Source organism: Phoca vitulina, unplaced genomic scaffold, assembly GCF_004348235.1.
Source record: "Phoca vitulina isolate PV1807 unplaced genomic scaffold, GSC_HSeal_1.0 scaffold2, whole genome shotgun sequence".
Lineage (NCBI taxonomy): Eukaryota > Metazoa > Chordata > Mammalia > Carnivora > Phocidae > Phoca > Phoca vitulina.
In genome coordinates, this window is record NW_022589705.1 from 21,104,157 (window position 1) to 21,127,764 (window position 23,608).

Below are 23,608 nucleotides of genomic sequence, written 5' to 3' on the forward strand. Positions count from 1 at the left end.
AGACTAGTGATTCTCGAATAAGTGAAAAAGACCTCGTTACAGTATATAAGAACCAGTTTCAAAACACACATTTGTTTGTTGATAATACTTAGGTATTAATATCCCCACATTTTTCTCTTCTGTGAGCTAACACGCTTTCTTATTTGTGCATTTTCCTTTTAGAAACTGCCAAGTTTTGGACCTTATCTTGAGCAGCGCAAGGAAATCATAGCAGAGAACAAGATTAGACAGAAAGAACAAAATGCAGTTTTGCCACCACTTGAGAGAAAGCATTTTATCCCCAAAAAGCCTATACCTACCATCAAGGTAAAAATTAAGTTGTATATATACTATTTTACTGTGTAAATATACAATATAGCTCAACATAGCTTATGTGTTTATTTACTGTTTAAGTATATCATTTATTTTGTTTAAAAATACAATGAAAGTTTAAAAAAATCTGTCTGCGGTGATAGGATAGCCTCTTTTATTTGCATATTTTATACTTTTTAGAATACTGTCAAGTATGTGTTTCATGGAAATTTCTGATGTATTAAATGGGCCAGGAAATACTAAGGTGAATTCTTTGTCTTCTCATAGTCATGTTGAAATTATCTTCATCTACAGTTAAATCCAAGAGATATATTAGTCATACAATACAACTAAATGATTAATATGCAACATAGTATCAATTTGAACAAACTTTGTCTGGTTCAGTCTCTGGAAAGCCTGTATGAATTGGGGAGTCAAGAGACTATTTTCTGGGTAATAGCAAGAATTACCATGAAGATGGAATGGTGGGTGTGTTATATTTCTTGATTTTTTTTCTTAAATTTTTTATTTTGAGAGAGAGGCGGATTCACATACAGTTGTAAGAAATAATACAGAAAGGTCTTGTGTACCGTTCACTCAGTTTCCCCAGTGTAAAATGTTGCAGATATCACAACCAGGATAATGACACAGATACAATCTAGTGATATTATTCAGATTTTCATTGTCCATATGTGTGCATACATGTGTGTTTACTTCTGTGCAATCCCACCACACATGTAGGTTCCTCTTTCCACTACCACAGTCGAGATCCAAGACTTCTATCACTACAAAGACCCCTCTGGTTGCCCTGTTGTAACTGCACCTACCTCCTTCCTGCTCCCCTTCCCCAAGATGGAATTGTCTTAATGAGAGAAAAGGGAGGTATTATAGGAGTTATAGGACTCCATTCTCTCTGAAATCACCATCACTAAATGTGGTTTCAGTTACTGGAACTTATTCTTCCCTATTTAATGACAATCTACTCCTGCATTTCCATTTTCTGTTTGAAGCATCAGCTGAAAAGCTTGCTCTTAGGACCTCTCAGGGGAACTTCCCAGAAATTCATCTTTAGCTGTCAACTGGGAATTAGAACCTTAAAAATTCCCTCTACCTATGAGAGAAAAAAAGATGTGTCCTATGTCAAAAACAGTGGGGTTTACACTGGCTGTTCCAAAATTTAAGTGATTCAGAGTTCTGAAAGGAAATTTAGAAGTGGCTGAACACAAATTCTATCAGTACTTCAATGCCATAATTCCAAATAAAGTGAACACTTGGGACTTCTAACAGCATAATAGGCCCAAATACTCTCTTGAGCTGTTTCCTTTACATTATTTGTGGGCTACTAAAGGAATGTACTGGACACTGATGATAAAGAGAAGACCAGATCCTTCAGCTCTTCACAAGCCTCCACCCTCCCCATGTTTGCGTATGATTATTATATGATTTAAGTGAGTATTGTCCCACTCTGTGTCTCTTCCAAAGTAACTTGAATTAAATGTAAGATCTCATCTTTTCCTTATGTATAAAAAATCAAAAGAAAGATATTATTTGTATTTGAAAGAAAAGAAGTGCAAGGTGATTATAAAAGCATTGACCTTTTTTAGTCTTCTGTTCCTTCAGGGAATATATTGATAACCTAGAAGCAAGACAAAAACAGAACAAAGAGAAAACCTACTAGAGTTGAATTCAAGCTGGTCGATCATTAACTCAAATAAAATATCAAACTCAGCAGAATTAAATAAACCTAAGAAATATGAAGTCAGGAAAGTAAACATTTTTTAAAGTATCAAGGAGGGATAAGTCTTATTAAAAATAGTGCAAGTTAGGGATGCCTGAGTGGCTCAGTTAGTTAAGCATCCAACTCTTGATTTTGGCTCAGATCGTGATCTCGTATTTGTGGGATCGAGCCCTGCATCAGGCTCTGCGTTCAGCAGGGAGTCTGCTTGTCCTTCTCCCTCTCTCTCAAATAAATAAATAAATAAATAAATTCTTTAAAAATACTGTAGGCTTACATTCCTCTCCTAAGTCTCTTCATTTTAGGTTATCCAAATTAAAGTATCCCTGGTGTTACATTGCATGAGCCTCTAAACATTGTAGATACCATCTTCCCAGCATCAAAGACAATAATAGTACTGATGTACTAAAGGACTGCTATCGTAGATTTTCCCATTGTCTAGTAGATTTTCCACTCCCTTGGCTTCTCCCCAGGGTGTCATACCCATTCTGTCTGTTGTCATTTCTAGGAAGATGGTGTGCCCTGTCAAAAAACATAATGGTAGCTGACAATTGTGGGTTGAATTTTTTGTTTGATTGTTTGTTTATTTGTTTTGTTGGGGATAGCATTTTCCTTAGTTATAAATGCAACTATCTCTTTGAAAAATGAGGAATTACATTTGTTAAAACAATGACTGCTCACTTTATCTTGCTTTCTATAAGGCTTTCTATAGAGTCGGGGGAGCATATGCTTTAGAGAAAGAAGGAAAATGCAGAGATCTGTTCCTGTCCCCAGAGAAATCCCCAGTTTCAGATGACTCCTGATTTCTAGAGCCATGACGTTGTATGTGTGTGTGCATGTATGATTGTATTTTTAATTAGACCAGTTCTCCTCTAATAAATCCACGTTTACTCCCATTCTGGTACAATTTCCCAGAGTAGGAGAGAAAGTTCATCTCCTCGAAGCACCCAGGGAAATATGTGGCAACCAGCAGCTCTAATGTGCCTCTGCTGTTCTAAGCGCTATACATGTTATATCTCATCTACTCTTCACAGTACCTGGGATAGGTACTATCTTTATATTCATTTTCCAGATGAGAAAACTGAGGAACAATGAAAATTAAACAATTTGGTCAAGTCACATAGTAATCAGTGATAGAATGGGGGATGGAAATGAAATTGAGAATTGCTGGCTTACGAGATTCAAAAGACTGACTCATAATAGGAACTACAAAAGTTTGGATCCATCCTAGAAAATGTATGGAATATACCTAGAGATAGGCCATGGAAGATGAAGACATCAACAAGGAATAATGAGAACATTTAGTAAGGGAATTTTAACACATGGGTTTTGTCACAGTCGTACTACTCATTACTTGATTTGGAGCAAATATCAAATAAGAAAACTGTAAAATGAGACTACTGGGCAAAGTTAAATTGTTCTCTCCAACATTCTATAGTTTCATTTGTTTGGTTTTTTTTTTGTAATGTTAAAAGTGCAAAGATTAATATGAAAATTACGCATAATCTTATGTAACCACTATGAAAATTTAGATTTATAAAATTCTAGCCCTTTTTTATATCTAAATATAATGTATTAAAATAAACACAGAATAGTCTTACATTTGCTACATAAAAACTTCACAATAATTTATATATCACTTTTACATAGAAATAATGGTTTCATAGTATTTTATAATATGAACTTATTATTAACTTTTTAAAAAGTAACTTATTAGAGCCCAGAGGCCACTGTGCTGCTCCTGGAGAGAAGGCAGGCAAGCAGTGCAGAGGCAGACAGTGTGGAAACAGTGATCTGAAAAACGTTTGGGACACCTGCAGTAAACACCTGCAGCAAACAGCAGGTGTAAACAGTAAACAGTAAACAGTAAACAAACAGAACCACCTGCAGTAAACAGCACAGGTCCAACGCTGGCTGCTAACCTACTCGCACCAGGTCCCATACCCCTGTGCTCTGGCAGTACTGCCCATCTTGGTCAAGTCCCAGCATGGCGGCCCCTTCCCCAGAAGACCAGCAGAAATTCCTATCCATACCACATCTCCCAACCAGAGAGTTCTGCAGGGCTTCAGTTCTAATGGAAGTAGTATCAGGTCTCATTTAACAAGCAGACCAGAGCACACCTAGTTATAACTCCCCAACTCTGGCCAAGGGCCAAACACTGCCCACTGCAGACAAGGGAAGCCTCTGCAGATGACTGGCCTAAAGGATAGAGCAGCCAAAACACAGCTGCAGAGTGCACACAGCACACACCAGAGACACTGCCTGAAGCGCCAGGCCCTAGACACCATATGACCTCTTCTTCATAAAGCCATTACTCTCAGGAGCAGAAACACAATGGGCTTTTCCAACACACAGATGAAGGCAGAGACTTGGACAAAAATGCCAAGATGGAGGGATCCATCCTAAATGAAACAACTTGATAAGGTAATGGCCAGAGACCTAATTGAAACAGACATAATATGCCTGATGGAGAATTTAAAGCAATAATCACAAAGATACTTGCTGGGCTTGAGAAAAGAATGAAAGACTTCAGGGACTCCCTTACTGCAGAGGTAAAAGAGTTAAAAAAACAATCAAATGAAAAATGCAGTGACTGAGATTCAGAACAGACTGGATGCAATGAACACAAAGATGGAAGAAGCAGAGGAATGAATAGGTGATATAGAAGATAAAATAATGAAGCTGAACAGAGGAGAGAAAGAAGAATTGTGGAACACAAGAATAAACTTAGGGAACTCAGTGACTCCATCAAATGTAATAACATTTGTATTATAGAAGTCCCAGAAAAAGAAGAGAGATAAAAGGGGGCAGAAAATTTATTTGAGGAAATAATGCCTGAAAAGTTCCCTAATCAGGGAGAGGAAACAGACATCTAGATCCAGGAGGCACAGAGAACTCCCATCAACTACAAAAGCAGGCCAACACCAAGACGTATCGTAATTAAATTTGCAAAACATAGCAATAAAGAAAAAAATCTTAAAAGAAGGAAGACAGAAGAGAAGAAGTTCCTAACTTACAAGGGAAGACACAGTTAACAGCAGATCTCTCCACAGAAACTTGGTAGGCCAGAAGAAAGTGCCATGATATATTCAACGTGCTGAATGGGAAAAATCTGCAGCTATGAATACTCTATCTAGTGAGGCTATTATTTACAATAGAAGGAGAGATAAAAAGTTTCCTAGACAAATAATAACTAAAGGAGTTCATGACCACTAAACCAGCCCTGCAAGAAATATTAAAGGTGACTCTTGGAGTGCAAAGGAGAGACCAAAAGTGACAAAGACAAGAAAGGAACAGACAAAATTTCCAGAACCAATGACAAAACAAGTAATAAAATGGCACTAAATACTTATCATTAGTTACTGTAAATGAACTAAATACTCTAATCAAAAGACACAGGTTGTCAGGACAGATTAAAAACAAACAAATAAACAAACAAGACCCATCTAAATGCTGCCTACAAGAGACTCATTTTAGACCTAAAGACACCTGCAGATTGAAAGTGAGGGGATGGAGAGATATTTATCATGTAAATGTCATGTCAAAAGAAAGAGTAGCCATACTTACATCAAACTAGATTTTAAGCCAAAGATTGTAACAAGAGATGAAGAAGGGCACTATATCATAATAGAAGGGTCTATCCAACAAGAAGATCTAACAATTGTAAATATGTATGCCCCCAGCATGGAAGCACCCAAATATATAAAACAATTAATTACAAACATAAAGAAGCTCATTGATAATAATAATAGTAGTAGGGGACTTTAACGCCCCACTTATAGCAATTGACAGATCATCTAAGCAGAAAATCAACAAGGAAACAGTGGCTTTGAATGACACACTGGACCAGATAGACTTAATAGATACATTCAGAACATTTCATCCTAAAGCAAAATAAACAAAAATACTGATTCAAAGGGGCACATGCACCATGATGTTTATAGCAGCATTAACAAAAGCCAAATTCTGGAAAGAGCCCAAATGTCCATTGACTGATGAATGGATAAAGAAGAGGTGGCGTATATACACTTTGGAATATTACTCAGCCATCAAAAAAAGAATGAAATTTTGCCATTCGCAATGACGTAGAAGGAGCTAGAGAATATTATGCTTAGTGAAATAAGTCAGTCAGAGGAAGACAAATACCATATGATTTCACTCATATGTGGAATTTAAGAAACAAAACAAACAAATATGGGAGGGAAAAAGAGAGAGAGGAAAACCAAGCAACAGATTCTTAACTATAGAGAACAAAGTGATGGTTATCAGAGGGGAGGTGGTCAGGGGGATGAGTTAAGTAGGTGATGGGGATTAAGGAGGGCGCTTGTGATGAGCAGCACCAGGTGTTGTGTGTAAGTGTTGAATCACTACATTCCACACCTAAAACCAATATTATACTGTATGTTAACTAATTGGAATTTAAATAAAAACTTGGAGAGAAAAAAAACAAGTAACCTATTGCTGAACCTTCAGTTGTTTCCAGAATTTTATACAAATAATACTATTATAATTATCATTGTATAAAAATCTTTGTGTAGAGGTCTTATTGTTTTCTCAAGAGAAATCACAGGATATATTTTAGGGCTTTTAATACATATTGCCAAATTGCTCTCCAGGAAGAGTGTAAATTTACATTCCACCAAAAAATATAGGAGGGCCCATTTTTCAGACACCCATCAGCAATGCATTTATTTTTAATTTTAACCAATGTAATAGTCAAAGTGTTTCATTTTTTTCTTTAATTTTGAATGTCTAAATAGTAGTGAGATTGGCATGTTTTTATGTATTTTTGGACCATTTCTTCTTTTGTGAAATTACTACTCACTCTTTTGACCAGTTTTCTGTTGGAATATTTATTTTTTATAAACTTTTTATATACTGCCATTTGTCTCATAATTTGTATTGTAGTGTTTTTATATATACGTAGAGCAGCTTTAGCTTTATGTAGTTACATCAGGCAAAAACTTATCTTGTGATTTCTCTTTCTTTATTTGCTTAGTTTAGCTTTTTCTACTGTAAGATCATAAATATTCACCTCATCTAGTTCTTTTAGAATTTTAATATTTACATTTGACTAATTAATCTAAACCTTTTGTTGCTTTAAAGTATCAAGTACGGTTATAGGTTTTTTTTCCCCAAATAGACAGTCATCCCAAGATCTCAATATCTGCACTTTAAAGTGGCCCCTTCCATCTTTCAAATTATGACTCAGTGACAAAATGTATCATAAATTGCATGACTTGCTTTACATTCAAGTTTTTAACCTCTCAAAATTTGCTAAATGATAATGATGTTGTATTAATCTCTCTGTTTCTTGATTTCTATATCATCTCCCTTTACAATTTATCTAGACTTTTCCTATATGTTGACTCAACTATTCTCCATCACTTTCTCTTTTCTATGCTTCAGACTTTTGCTGCCCACTATCTTCTGGATACCTCCACCTGGAGAGTCTAAACAAGGAGCACAAGGGCCATCATACTTTCAACTGATTATCATTCCATCCAAACTCCTCTCCATCCTGAGTTCTGTGTCTCAGTGAACAACATTGAGGACCACTCTCTTTCCTAAGCCAGAAACCTGAAATTTAGCCTAGATTCTAGCCTATTGTTCATCCCACTCGTGAATGGGATCATAGGACATTCACCAATGTCTATCATTTTTATCTCTCATGTCTCCCTCCTCTTCTGTCCTCTCCTTCCAAGGAGACCTTAATACAGTTCTTTATGTATTCTTTCCTAGAATTTTGAAATATTCTACTACTCCCACCTTCTTTTGTCATTCTTACCTAATGCATCCTCCGACGATCATGGAGTAGTCTTTTAAAAACGCAAGTCTGATTTTTTTTTAACCACTTACTTAAGATTCCCACATCTTAAGGTAAACTCCTTAGCATAACCTTCACACCCTTCATATTTTAGCTTGTCTTGGCCTGAGCAGGTTCAGTGGAGTGGTAAAAAGTAGAACCCAGGAGGTGGTAAATTGAAGAATTAACAAAGGTTGAGAAAGTAAGAACAAGGTATATGGAATACTCTTTTCTGAACAAGGTGCATGGAATACTCTTTTCTAAACTTAAACTTGATCAGAGGAAAGTGACAGGAAGAGAAAATAGGGTAGAGGGGAAAGATTGGTTTGTTTCTATGTTAGAATAATCGAGGTTTGCATGAGTTTATGTGCTCTGAGAGAATAGCTAAAGCTACCAGAAAGGGTGTGATTATGGAAGCTATATCTCTGGCAAGTAGGTTGGGGACGGAGTTCAGGCAATACATTAAGTCATCTTGTGTTAGAGAAAGGACATCTCTTATGATTTTCTACCTACTGCATGCCATATGCATTTAATGAAACTGAATTTGGACTTAACCAGTATCATTTTAGTATGTAGCCATGTTTAAAGAAAGTGACCATAAAAAGTCTTATTTTCTTTCATTGAAATACATAGCAAAGTTCATAATATTTTAACAGATTACATTTATGGAGGAAGAGTTTCCTGAATTACGCCCGGAACTACTTTGTCCCACTGCGTGCGTTCAAATTATGACACTACCATTTTGTAGCTGCGTGAACTTGCCTCAGTTAGCTAATCTACGAGACAGAGAAAATAAAAGAGTCTGCCTCATGGGGTTATAAATTAGGTAATATGTGAGGTGCTTTTAGCCTGCATCAAATATACCCTAAATAAATATTACCTACTATTAGTTATTATGTCAGGAATGGACAGGTTGAAGGAGAGAGTAGGTTGGGGTGACTCCCCATTCCCATTTTCTTCAATGAAATTAACTCAGGAATGAAAGTAAGAATACATAAAGCTCTGGAGGCCAATCAAGTTGGAAGTTTTGAAGAAGCTCAAATATTTTCCAGGAAATCTTTATTGCATACCTACCATGAGACAAGCAATGTGCTAAGAAATGGGCATCTGTAGTATAATAAATAAAGGAGACACAGCCTCTGTCCTCATGAAGCATACAGACTTGAGACAGAAATAGATATTAAGCAAAGAATCACACTAATAATATAAAATCATATTTGTGATACAAACTATATAGAAAAAATAAAGGAGGTATGGAGTCTCTTTCATAGGAAGACCTTGTGTAGACCAAAAGAGCAGAGGAAGGCCTCTCTGAGGAACTGGCATTTAAGGAGCCCTACGAGCTGGAATGTTTCAGGAGATCCATAATGTGGTCCTGGATTTGGTGGGTGGCCATGGCTATAGAGACAGAGGAAGGGACGAACTTGATGAAGTCATGTTAATTCTCCTTCTAAAACTTAGTGATTCTCATTAGATATTGAGGGACACGGGCCAGTAAGGAGTTAAGAATAAGGAGACCAAGACAATTAGGTTCTTTATGGTCCCATTAACTGAGATAAAGTAAAGATAATGAGTCAGGGTTTTGTTCTTCGTGGTTTTAGATTTAATGGGCTTTTTTGACATAGGATGAAAATTTAGATTTGAGCATGTTGAAATTAATGCACTCAAGCAAATCAGGGACCTATCCTGGAGGATATCAAGGAAAAAGGGTTGACATTTTGACTACCTCCTGTGTGCTAGACACAAGATAGAAGCTTCACATCTATTTTCATAATTATTACTTAACCTAATACCCTACATGGGAGAAGGAAGTTCTGGGGAAGCCAATGAGAAGAACTGAGTGAAAAAAAAAAAAAAAGAAAAAAAAAGAATAACCAGAAGGAAACGATGATGTGTGTGCAGGGGGAGGGAACCAAAAAAGAAGGAAGTCTTAAGAACATAGAAGTGTCCACAGGTCTGAAAGCTGCTCATCTTGGCAACAACACCTTGTATTGTTTCCTTTTATCTTTCACACATAAGCACTGAGATTCCAACCTCTCGTTGGCAAACATTGTCATATTCACCCATACACTCACTTTGTCATTCATCCAGCAATTATTAGTGTACACCCACCGTGTTCCAACACTGATGTAGTCACTAGAAATTCAGTAGTGAACAAAACAAAAGCCCAGCCCTTGTGGCTCTTACATTTTAGTAAGGAGAAACAGACAAACAAGTAAACAAGTGAATGCGTACTATGTCAGATGGTCACGGTGCTAGGAAGAAAATATAGCAGGATTAGGAGAATAAGAATTGCTAGGGAGGTTGGTCAGGAGAGGCCTGCCTGATTAAATGGCATTTGAGTAAACACTGGAAAGAATGGAGAATGAATGATGTGGATAGATACCTTTGGGGAGTACCTCCCATTCAGAAGGAACAGAAAGTGCAAAGACCCTGAAATAGGAGAGTCTTTGGCAGGAAACCATTGAGGCTTTTTCAAAGGAAGAAAGACACGATCTGACTTAATTTTTCAAAGGATCCTACTGGCTGTGACATTGATACAAGATCCTAGATGGGCAAGGGCAGAAGCAGAGAGACTGGTTAGAAGGCTGTTGTAACAACACAGGCGAGAGATTGGCAGGAGGGAGAATAAATCCTAGATAATGTCAGAAGGCCTCGACGCCATTGTTTCAAATGAAATGATGTGTGTGAAAGTATTGTACACAGCATCGTTCTGTTCCAATGTAAGAGGCCGTGGTTATTGTTATTCTCATACAAGTCCCACATCCATCGGCCCATTATTTCAGACCCCATCTGGATGGTGTGGCTGTGTGGTTGTTCAGGCCTCATTGAAACGAACAGCCACATGCCCTTTAAGGGCCGTCTCTGTGAGTGTGAATCAGACCTCGCTTCTCATGCTTTTATTGTTTCTCCCACCACACATACCCAGGTACACCGTGTACTTCCCTCTGTTGCTTTCATTGCTTTTATGTTTCCCCTATGGTGTTTCTTCTGTTCTTGACATACCATTTTTCCTTCTTCCCTTTTTCCTGGAGGGCCTGGATTGTCTGTTTTCATGCTTAATATTTACTCTGTCCACCCATCTGTTTATTTTAGCCTGTTCCTTCCCTCCTCTCTGCTGGCCTCTTTATAGATTCCTCTGTTCAATAGTTTAAACTCCATGACACTGCTTTGTTTATCCTCTCAGCTAGCACAGTATATGATTCCCCATCTGCTACAGAAAGAGCCCCAGTGCCCCACAAAGTTAACTAAGCCCCTCTTGTCTGAACAAGTTTTTCAGTCATGCATTCAAGTTTCTAATCTACCCCATCTTCCCTGGTTAGGAGTGTGACAATATTATTGCTAAGCAAACCATGCTCAATAGATCTCATCTTTTGTTCTTTTTTCCTTCAAATGCCTCAGATAAGATTTAATGGTCTCTTGCCTTGGAGGTAGGTGGTTTCAATATCAGCCCATCAGTAAGTATTTATTGAGTATTTGCTATGTGACCAGCAGTGTGCTAAGGACCGGGTTTATATCCAAAGATGTAAAACACACGGTCCAAGGCACAGGAATTTTCCCGACCTCGGTGGAAATGTAGCACTGACACGTATTTACTATGCACTCACTGCAATCCAGGAATTGTGCTAGAAACGAGGAATACAAAATGAATTTTAAAAAGAAAGACATCTATCCTTATGGAGCTCATAGTCTAGCAAGGGAGAAAGACACATGTTAAAAATTATTTACAGTTCAATCAAATATGTACAAAATGCTCTGGGAACACAGAGGAGTGAGAGGGATTAGTTCTGCCTCGGGTAATTGTGGAAAGCTTCACAGAGATGGTGATATTTAACATGGAGTTTAATAAATTAATGTTAATTAAGCAGAGAATTAATAATAAAAGCTAATATTTATTGAGTACTTAGGAGGTTTCAGGCACGGTTCTACATGCTTGTGAATTGACTCATTTAATTCTCACAGTAACCCTATCAGGGACCTTATTTTTCCTATTTTACTGATTAAATGATTGATAACCAGGTTAAATAACTTGCCCAAGATCACACAGCTAGGAAGACATCAAAACCAAGATTTGATTCCAAAGTCTGGCTCTAGAACCTGGGCCCTTCAGCACTGTCTTCTGTGTCTCTCACAAAAGAAAAAGAAAGAGAAGGAAGGCAGTATTTCAAGCAAATCTGTATGTTTGAAGAAAATGCAGCCATAGGACCTTAAATCCAATATACAGTCCCTGGATATCAACCAGGTAATAGGGTCTGACTGGTAAACCCATTCTTTTTTCAGTAGGAATTCATAGAAAGGACCAAACTGAGAGGCAATAATGAGGAAAATAATCCAGTTTTCTTAATCAGTCTTAACAATGTAAAAGGGCAAAGGGATGTACTGATTAAGCTGCTAGCCATGTCAGCTAGAGCATCGAGTAGTTATTCCCAGTGTTTAACTGTGACTACAGGGTCCTCGAGAACCAAGTGGTTGCTAGTCACATGCTATCCAGCTTCTCCCTGCCCCCTCGGGAGCTAAAAATAGCCTCAAAGGCCCTCGATCCTATACCAGGATGGTCTGAGGCCCTAAGGTCAACCTGGCATCCAGCTGACTCCCTTTTTAGCAAGCTTACATCTTGACTTCCATTTCATAATGAAACAGCATTTATTATATATATAGATATAGATAGATATAGATATAGATATACCCTATTATGGAGCTGCCAATTTTATGAAAGAAACAGAAACAGAAATGAAAGGATTCTGAGGAAGAAGACGGTAATCAGAATAGTGCTGGAAGACTGAGATAAAGTAAGAAAAAGAAGGCTGTCCTCCTTGGTGTAGAGGTCTTCTTCTGAAAGGTGAAGCAGGACTTTCTGAAGACGCTCCTGACATTCCACAGGTTCACTTGTGCTAGAGAAAAGAAACCGAATAGGAGACAGTTTTGTCTCCTCGCTGAGAACTGAAGTGACAGTGTGCACATTTGGCCCGGCTAAATGAGAAACGTGCTTTATTCCCAGGCAGCATATAACAGAGATTTGAGAGTCTGCCAAGACTTATAAAGTCCCCCGAATGCTTCCCACTTCTGTTGATATATATGAGAATGAATTCTCATTCTCTTTACGAAGCCAGGAATGTATCTCTAACGTCTTTGAATTTCTGGGTAGGAAAATGAATGGTTTAGGGGCACTAGTGATGTTTTCATCTCTTCTTCCTGCTGCTTCGAGTAAGAGATGGACTGCATCTCATAAGACTGGCAAGACAGTGTTGGCAGGAGACCAGTCAGCCTGATCGAGTGGTTTATTTCAATTGAATTGTGAGAGAAAGGAGAAAAGTACTCAGATAAAACTGTAAGACCGTATTAGATACTACAGAGCATAAAAGAGATGGCACAGAAAGAAAAATAGTGGAGGACTATCCCAGCAATTTTCAGAAGATACCAGAGAAATGGGCCGGGGCCACATTAACATTCTCAGTTGTCTTCTATACCAACAAATAGCAGATGAAAAAGTATTAAACTGAGCTTTAAAAGAAATAAACAGAATTTGGTAAATATCATCTCTTACATCTTATGGGGATGTTTTGTGATGTGATCCCTGCCTGGAACATAACAATGGAAAAGTATATCTTGTTTAGATAAATAGGTCTAATTGAAGAGCTGGGGGAGGAACAGTATATGTCAAAAAGATGTACACATGCACGGAAATCACAAACCTGAAGGTGAAGCATGGAGGAAGCAGCTGCAGGAGAGTGAAATGAATGAAATACAGAAATGTTACCCTGGGACTATGTCACAGACCTCATAACCAGATGGTTAATATGGACAGTCAAGATAGAGGAGCAGTGTAAGCCTTTCAGACTTCAGATGAAAATCTCACTCCACTAAAGGCAAAACATCTGAAAAATTATTGAATTGCCTTGTTGGAAACTTAATCTCACAGAAGAGAGAGAAGCAATGAGGGGTCTAGCTGCATTTGCTTATTTCTGGCTCCTTATAAAAATCCATTTGAGGGAAGTGGAAGCTAAAAGCATCTTGAAGGAAAGTAACCATCCCATATCTTAGAGTTCAGTAGGCCACAAAAAAGGAACTCTGAGCTTTGATGTACAAGTATCCTCAACCTTTAGTAGTTCTCATTTCAGGAAGTTCAGACAAAATTATAGAAAACAATCCCATAGTCAGTGACTCTAACCTGAAGATGGATCAAGAAGAATGAGAAATGGGGCACCTGGGTGGGTCAGTCGGTTGAGCATCTGCTTTTGGCTCAGGTCATGATCTCAGGGTCCTGGGATCAAGCCCCGCATCGGGCTCCCTGCTCAGTGGGGAGTTTGCTTCTCCCTCTCACTCTCCCTCTGTGCACTCTCTCACTCACTTTCTCTCTCCCTCTCTCTCTGTCTCTCACACACACAAATAAAATCTTTAAAAAAAAAAAAAAAAGAAGAATGAGAAGCTATCAAATAGAAATTTGATGACCTAATCACTCAGTTTCCCAAGGCGTAAGAAAAGGGTCAAGCATTTTAGATGACTCAGTAGTCAATGGTCATATGAGAAAATAAAGATCACATTACCAATGATGATCAGAAAAGAGTGACATCAAAGATTAAGGATGTTACAGAGTTACCAAAACCTCAAATTATCTAAATTTGGAAAAAATATTAGGAAAAATAAAAATGTATTTTGTCTATTAAAAGTTAAAAAAAAAGGAAAAGAAAATACACCCACTACTTAGAGCAGATGGTATACTGTTAACTTACATTAGTGAGAACTGTTCAATTCCTATTATCTTTCTAGCATCCCCATAGAGAATGCTTTTATAACTGAAAAGAGTAGGGAAAACATATTTGAGAGTTGAAGCCCAAGATAGGTAAGGATATAGTAAAAACACATCACATCAGCTGCATTGAATTAAATCCAAAGTGCCTGGCCAGAACTTGCTCCTTTAAAGCCTGAACTACCTACTTAAAAAGAATACAATGATCAGAGCACCGACCTGTACTAAAGCCAATCATGGTCATACCCAAACCTCACTCATCTCTCTCTCCCACTCATGAGCCCCTCCCACTCCTTCTCTCCTCCCACTTAATTTCCAGATTCTCACTTGCTTCCGTCCCATCTTTTGGTTTACTTGTTTCTCCCACCTTCCCTGCCAATCTACTACTTTATTTCCAGGCTGATGCTTTGTCTCTGCCCTCCTATCTCAGCATATTCATGCTGAGACCTCAGTTATCAGAGTTCTACTGAATGTAAACTCAAGATTTCCTTTTCTCACTGTGCAGACCCCCTCCCTGCCTCCTAACTCAGAGGATATCAAAAATAAATTGCATGCTGTATTTTTGAAAGCATCTTTGTATGATATTGCTGTATCACACTGCTGAAAAATAAATGTTGCCTCGGGTTCTTTAGAAAAGGGAAAGGTGGGTGTGGTAGGGAAAAGGTAGAAGTAGACCAGAAAGCTTGAGGTCTGACCCCAGTGAAATTCTCCAAACATAATGAAACTTTTGACTTGAGAGTGTTAATAAAGAAAGATGTTATTAAGAAACAGCATAAATTCAGTGAGAACCAACCAAATGATCTCATTTCCTATTTTGATAGGTTTATTAGGTAAGTAGTGAACTTGGAGTAAAAGATAAGACGTGTGACATTGGTAATGGTACAGATGAGGATAAAGTGATTAAATAGCTATGCCCAAATAATTTAAGTAGTGGATCCCTTTCCCACAGAAGTCACAGAGGTTGCCTACAGCACACTGTCCTTGGTCCTGGCCTTTGAATGGCACTTTTATTGACAGGTTTGGAGAAAGTACGTTGCTCAGACGTGTAGAAGACTTAAAGCTAGGAAGAACAGTTAATGTGCCAGACAACAGTCACAACTTGAAAATACTTCACCAATAAAAAATAGGCCAAAACTAATAAATTCATACTAAGCATAATAAATTATGATACAGCAGGGATGGGGTTGGGGCCCTCTAGTTCCTCACTCTTTGGTCCTAAACTTCATATCAAACAGAAATATTGACTGATCCAGTTTTTAAAAAATACTTTTGATTATCCCAAAGAAATAATTAACTGACAAAGATGTGATTCTCAAATTCTGTAGTCCTTCCCAATGATAATTTTGGGGAACGTTTATATTTAAATCAAATGTATCATCTATACTTTAAGGAATTTAGCATCACTTTCTCCACACGCATTCACACATAAACATCTCCATGAATCAGGGATGGCTCTAATCAGGTGTATATCCACACCCTGTTTGGAAGAAATGTAGGTTCCTTAATCTCCACAGATGTGTGTCCAAGAAGGACTAGACTAGCCATATGTCCTTTACTGATTATATGTGCCTTTCAGTGAACTCCAAATTCCATACGTGTTCTCAATGGTATTCATAAGCTGACAGTACTAAGTGGAAGCTTTGGGTTTTAAACAAATGTCCACATTTTCAGGCACAGAGAATGGTAATTCATTTTCTCTGATACTCTTTCCCAAAATAATTTAAAATGGTTATCAATCTTTTAACCTCTTCCAGATTAAAAAACTATAGTATCTTAAGAACTATGATGACTTTTTAACACCATGTGCTAATAAAGTTTAGAGCCTCTGAAGACCTTGTTTTATTTAGTTTCACATTAAACAATATTTTAATAAATAACAACCACAAATCTCCAATACAGAGCAGAAGGTGTATTTAATATACACAGAATGTGAACTTGCCTCTTACAATAAAATCTCTTGAAATATACATTGTGTCTTTTGAATAAGCCTTGGAGGTTTGATGACTGTCTAGGGAGTTTCCTGTTTAATTATCATTTGAATATTTTCTGGTGATTTCAGTCAAGCAATGATCTGATTCAATAAAACAACTGCTTTGACTGATTTATTTCCTAGATTGAAAAAAATTATATTTTTTATCACATATAAATAGTTTTATAGCTAGCAAGTGACCTCATGGACTTACTGCCTTAAAATATTATTAGAAATATTAAGCATGTCCAGATACTTTGACTATGATTATTTTGTATTTAAAGAAAGGCTCAGATCTTTTTATGATGCTCGTATTAATAAAACTGTTCAGTAAATCAACAAGTAGCTATTAGCCCATACAACTATGTGCCTAATATTACACTGTCTAGTACATGAATAAATGAATGCTATATTTATTTTAATAATATTTGAGCACCCATTATGTTTCAGTGATCTGCAGGAGCAAGATATTCCAGAGGAGACACAAAGATGAATAAAGCCTGCTAGGAGACTTCATATAGGAAGCTAAATATAGAAAATATCTACATCATGAAGTAGAATTTGCTAAATAGAGAAATAACAGATGAGTCAGCATAGAAGTGCTTATAACCACAGAATCTGAAGTCAGGCAGCACTGACTGAATCCCTGCTTCATCATTTACTTAATTTTGTACCTTAAATCTCATTCATCTCATCATGTGTTGAGGTTTAAATGAGGCAGTGCTTTAAAATCATGGCATTGGTCTAATACACAGTAAGAACTCAAAAGTTGTCTGTTATCATTGCCTCCACATGATAGATAAAATACTATAGGTCATTGGGGGAATAGAAGAAAAGATGGGGAGGGGAGAAGGAGAGGTGGGAGAAAATGGTGGAGACGAAGAAGGGAAAGAGACAAAGAGATCATATCTTCAATTTGGTTAGGAAAGGTGGAAGAAGAATTGAGGAAATCTTCATGAAGCAGTGACACGTGAGATGTCTTTGAAGGATGGGAAAGATTTTTCAAAGTGGAGATGAGAAGGACGGGTATTCTGGACAGAGCACTCAACATAAAATTAGGCACCAGAGTCAACTGACAGGTGTGGTTCAGTGTGAAGCATGTGTTCAGTGTAGCTGAAGCACATGCTGTTTGGAAGTGAGAAATAAGACCAAAAAAGATGTTGTTAGAAAGCCTTAAATGTGAGACAATATTTAATTTAACAGATTTTTTAGTAAGGTAGCGAGAAATTTAGTCTGTGCTATACAGCCTAGATTAAGATGACAACATTACATAGGGTGGAGTGGGGAAAGAAAGAATATGAGAAGGACTCATCAGGTGGGCTCTTAACTTCATTAGAAGTAATGGGAAGCTCATTAGTCATGGTTACAGATTGTAGTAGACATGGAAAGAGGATTCAAAAGATATTGCAGATCCAGAACTCATAAGACTTGACCACAGACAGACAAGACGCTGGAGTGTGGAGAAGTTGGAGTAGAATCGAACGCAGAAATTTTAAGCTTCAGATTGGAAAAATCCTACCGCTGTTCAAAAGACGAAGGAAATCAGAAGGAAGACCCAGTTTTGTGGTGTTGATGATAAGTTTAGTGAGTGGAGAATCTGAGGTACTGATTTCTAGTGACAGTGCTCATCATACAGCTGACAAATGTAGATCTTGAGATTGTGAGAGCAACTCCAAATAGAGATACTGATTTGGACATCAAGTGCCCACCTACCAACAGACTACAGTATAGTTGAAGTTCTATCTCCAACACATTGAAAATAGTGAAGACAGTCTTGTAAAGTTTCTATCATCTTACTCCTTGAGAGATGCACAAATAAACTGTATATAATAATGTAAACTTTGTTTCAGTCTGAAAGCTCCCAGTCATGAGCATATTGTCATTTAGAGCTGAAATAGAGAAAAAAAGTAAAAAAGGGTAACCAAGGTCATAAAAAGAAGAGCAGAAAATAAAATGCCAAAGAGAATACAGGAAGATAGCTCTAAGTAAGAGCCAAACCTCCTTGAATGCAGACCTTGAATTCAAACAAAAAAATTATCTTGTTAAAAGTTAAAAACAAAAGCAGAAAATCTTAACAGCATACTAATTTGACAAACATTGTTACATCCTTCTGTTTTTGTTTTATGCAACAAAGTATTTCTTATTGTTGATGAAACATCTTCTCTGCTTCACATATTAAGCACACTTCCAATTAATATGAAGAACAAAGCAATGTGTAACCACATGAAAACTCCTCAGCGGTGAATGAAGAAAACCCTAGTTCTTTAAAAATAAAAGAGCATCTTCTTTAGCTATTAGATGAACCTGATTAATTAACATAAATTAGAATTTTTAAATAATGAAATATACTCCTCAACACATGACAGGTGGGTATGCTATCAAAGCACTTTTTGAAATGAAAATCTAGAATCCAAATGCAGTGATATAAATGCATAACATTCACATTTTTATTTCCCTCATTCCTGGCAATCTAAAGTTTTCTAGTTTAAGTGCATCACCCTTTGTTGCTTTTTATTACTTGTGGGTCCTTCAAAGTTCAAAACTGGAAAAAATGGAAGACACGACCACTGAAAATTCAAGGTTCATTTCTTCTGTCCACAGAAACAGTTTTAGATCATCTAGTAGAAAACCTATGGAATGCAGTCGATTAGGTCTTTTGTTTCTAAGCTGGAGATCTCTCTTTCTCTCTCCCTCTCTCTCTATATATATTTATACACATACATACACATATTTTGCCCATCTTTCAGAAGACAAAAAAATCTAAGCTACAATTATGAAAAGTAGATCTATGAGAACTACATTCCTGGAAGCCTCCTAAGTTACATAATGCAACATCAGATAAAAAAACAGAGAAATCTGGACTGATCCTAATTATTGCATGGTAATGTTTTACAATGAACACTGTCAGTCTTTCGGTGCCTACCTTGTAGGATGTCATTGGAAAAGCGCTGCAGTACCTTGGAGCGTTTGGTGAACTGAGCAACCTAGAGCAAGTCGTGGCCATGATCGATGAAGAAATGTGTATCAACTGCGGCAAATGCTACATGACCTGTAACGACTCTGGCTACCAGGTAAGGATTCTGCTGTAATTGGGATGCTGTGAGGCATGTTTCTTCTGGCTTTTGTAGCAGAAAGCATCTTGTGTTGCTGAGTGTGTGATGCCGACCAGACGTGCCCAGTATTGCTGCTCAGCAGGGGCATGTCTGTCCTCTTGCTCTCTGAGCATGGGAATTTTGTCAAAGGAAAGCCATAATTTGTACTAACTGTGCCACTATCCAGTTAACAGTGTTATTTTAATATCGTTTTATCACCCATAACACTGGATGGAAAAATGCAACCAGAAGGAGAAATCCACCCGATGAAGGACATTAGGAAGCATTAGGCTTTAATACAGAGGGGAGGGAAGAGAACTACCGTGTATTGCCATTACCCTGAAAGGACTTGATTCTCTCTACTGGAAAAAAATTCTCTTCCATTCAATATTGACTGGGCTTCAACTACAGTAAGAAAGAAAAAGCACCTTCCTACTGGGGAAAGTGTTGGGACCCGGAATTCCTTTGTGACTGGAGAAGCCAGCAGGTTGTATTCTTACCACACGAAGTGAGCTGTGGATTCTTCCCAGGGCCTCACCCTTCAGCCGAGAGGCTGCCAGGGGACAACACAGAAGAAGCAGGGATTCAGCTGTCTTCAGTCTCAAAACTTCAGAATCATATTATTCTCATTAAACTTTTCAAGCTATGAAGAAGTAGGGTAAAATAACACCTTTTGAGATGATTAATGGAATTTTCAAGGTCGATAAAATGGCCTCTTTTTAAAAATTGAAGTTCATTTAGCTTATTCAGCCTGGAGGAAGGTCCCATGTTGCTCGTGGTGGGATTTTGCATATTCTTCTGACCACCTAACAGAGATATAACAGACATATTTTAATTTTTAAAAAATCTCTTCCTCTTTAATTTGATGTTCGTTCTATACCAAATTTTTATATGTGTCACTTTTTTTTGTAGCTGAAATGTGTCTCTAACAGTTATTTTGGAAATGCTAATCCTATCACACTCACTTTCGTCTTTCCTCTAATTAACCAATTAGAGATGAGTCAAGAAGTTCTGTCACTAAAATCATAGCAGCAGGGCTCTAATATCTCAAATCTTAAAAGTTATGACTCCTACCTTAGAATTCTAACCTTGGTACAACATCAGTAAAAAACAAAACAAGCCAAAAAACCCATATTAATGAGGAGAAAAAAAATCACAATTATGCATTTAAAAAGGTTTAAAAAGTCCTCCTTTGACTCTTCTGTCTCAAAAAGATAAAACATAGAAAATCAAAATCTTCAACTGAATATAAAATTTTATATGCCTGCAAATTTTTAAAGTATAAAATTTTTAAGATATAGGCATTATTTTATTTTCAATTGCTCCTTGGGTTTCTATAAAAGGGTACACAAGGAAGAGAAATAGTTTTTACTCATTCAAACAGCCATCCAAGATGTTGTTTTATTTTTAAAAACGGCAATTTATGTGGACAAAGTTTCTTATGGTTTGTCGTATCTACAGTTCTTGTTCAGATAGAATATGGTTGTTTCCTTGAAGGTCAGACTCTTTTTTTTAATATTAAGCATTCTGACATAATTTACTCTAATAAAACCATTTTCGTTTTTATGTGCATAAAAGAGGGAAGAATTATAGTTGCAAGTAGCTTCAATTGGGAGAGGGAAACTTTTTTAACAAAAAAAAAATTATTTGGAATTGGATGATAACACATTTTACATGACAGAGGACAAAAGTCAGAATGGAGGAATTATTTCATTGACAATCCTCAAACCTCAAAACTGGCACTAAAGCCAACTTTTTTTTACTCCTGTTTTCTTCTAAAAACTACACGCATAATGTGAAATCCAAGCAAATACATTCATTGCCCAGCTGACCGTGACACTTTTTCACTGTGGAAAACGAGGGATGTGAGGAGAGAAAGCACCCCACCATCCTCGGGTAGCAGACACCCCATCCCGCAGGACCGGAAGGACCTGCGCTCTGCTCAGAACAAAGGGAACGAGAGAGCTCATTTCAGAGAGTTCTGAAAGCTTTTCCTCGCACGACACAAGAAAAATACCTCTAAGGAATTTTAAACCATGTATTTCTAATTTAAAAGGATTTCTTCTCTGGTTTGTTTTCTTTTTCTTTTTTTTTTTTTTCCCCCTCCCCTCTGGCCTCTCAACTGTTGCTATAGCTGCTCCGGAGGAGGGCTGGGCCGCGGCGTCTCTCCCAGAGCGGTCCTACTGCAGTGGAGGGAAACGTTCCTCCTAAAATGGGGGCGTTCTTGACCTTTTTGGTCAGTGACAGCAATACTCTTTCCTTCTGTTTGCAGGCGATACGGTTTGATCCCGACACTCACCTGCCCACCATTACCGACTCCTGCACCGGCTGCACTCTATGTCTCAGCGTCTGCCCTATTATCGACTGCATCAGAATGGTTTCCAGGACAACACCTTATGAACCAAAGAGAGGCTTGCCCTTAGCTGTGAATAATCTGGTGTGTTAAGGTGATTTGTGAAACTGTTGCTGCGAACTTGGAGGCCACCTACCTGTGCGGATCTTTTTAATTGTGATCATTGTGTTCGGCTCTTGCTAAATGGAAACAAATAAATAATTTCTGAACACATTTCTAAATGAAAACTGTAGATCTCTAAATAAATTTCCAAATTTTTAAAAAATGTCTACTGCCAGTGACCATTCAATTAATGGTCATAAAATGGAATGACTGTTTTGTGAGGATAGTTGTTAAATAACTGTGTAGCGGTTAATTGGATATTCACCATTAGTTGTCCATTCTGAAAAATATTAACTTTTTTGTGGCAATTAATGCAGTAGTTTCTAAATTGCCCTGTGCTGTGCTCTCTCTTTGATTTCTAACTGTAAGTGAAATTAAGTATTTTAGAACAAAATACCATTTAACTTACAAGAAAATGTTTCCAAGGAAACATTTTATAATTAAAAATTACATTTAATTTTAACACTGTTTCTAAGCAAATGTAATTAGCTCCATAAAGCATAAATGAAGAAAATCAAATAATTATTTACTGTGGCAGGAAAAGAAAGCCAAAGAGGGTTTGCAAAACTTTTTTAAGGCCCCTTTGTTAAAATAGCTTCTTTGTGGGGGGCTAGATACTCAAGTATTTGGTAATCATTCATATCACTCTGCTGGTCCCCACTCATGCCTGAGCTGTGTGTTCAAACTCTACCAATGAATCAACATGACATTCTTCTTTAAATATTTAAACTATGTTCCTAACAAAATAAGATATTACGATGGAGCTCTGGTTAAAGCCACTCTTTTGCTGTGCACAGATCTGCTCTGTCTGCTTCTAATAGTAGCCTTCATGATTATAGCAATTAATGTTTGAACAAAGCCCAAATTACACAGCAGTGGGTCACATGCTTCATTATTCAAGAATGAAAAATATAGTATTGGTAATATATATTAAGTGTGCAAAACTAACTTGACTACTCTTTATTTTAGTGTTTATGTTTAATTTTTAAAAGTAATCAAATAAAAGGAAATATATATTTTCTGTTACTGATAATATTTTTATATTTCTCTATTTTCATAATCAGCAAATGGCATCATATAAATTCATTTATCTCTTTGAATATGAATCCATAGTAGCAAATCTTTAAGTAATAATCTGTGGTATATTTCTATGAAAAATGAAAGATCTAGAAAAATAAGATGTTTGTTTATGCACTTTTAGAAATGCACATTTACCACAAAATCTGCATGATTGAATAATATCAAATAAAATTTCGTAAAACATTTTAAACAACGTGGTCTTTTGCTGCCTCTCTTGCAAATACAACATTATGTCAACCATTTAGATTTTGAGGTGGAGAAGTTTTTTATTAATCCTATAGTGCATTCCATCCAAGTGTATATATAATGCTAGGTCAGATCTAATGAGGGTAATGATAGTGTGGTTATTTAAATGTTTCACTTCCAGTCCCTCTCACCCAGATTTTCCTACTGAATTTAATTCCACTCTGCCAAAATGCGTCTTTCACTGGG

The 23,608-nt window shown here is 37.1% G+C and overlaps 1 protein-coding gene across 1 annotated transcript in view; it reads left to right on the plus strand.

The window, feature by feature from the left end:
- DPYD (dihydropyrimidine dehydrogenase) overlaps positions 1-23,363 on the plus strand; it is a 795,794-nt gene extending 772,431 nt beyond the window's left edge. Inside the window, exons 21-23 of the mRNA XM_032422959.1 lie at positions 163-306; positions 19,480-19,620; positions 21,914-23,363. Of these exons, the coding sequence (XP_032278850.1) occupies positions 163-306; positions 19,480-19,620; positions 21,914-22,087 (459 nt within the window). The 3' untranslated portion in view covers positions 22,088-23,363. The remainder of the gene's footprint in view (positions 1-162; positions 307-19,479; positions 19,621-21,913) is intronic.
- Positions 23,364-23,608: the final 245 nt, after the last annotated feature.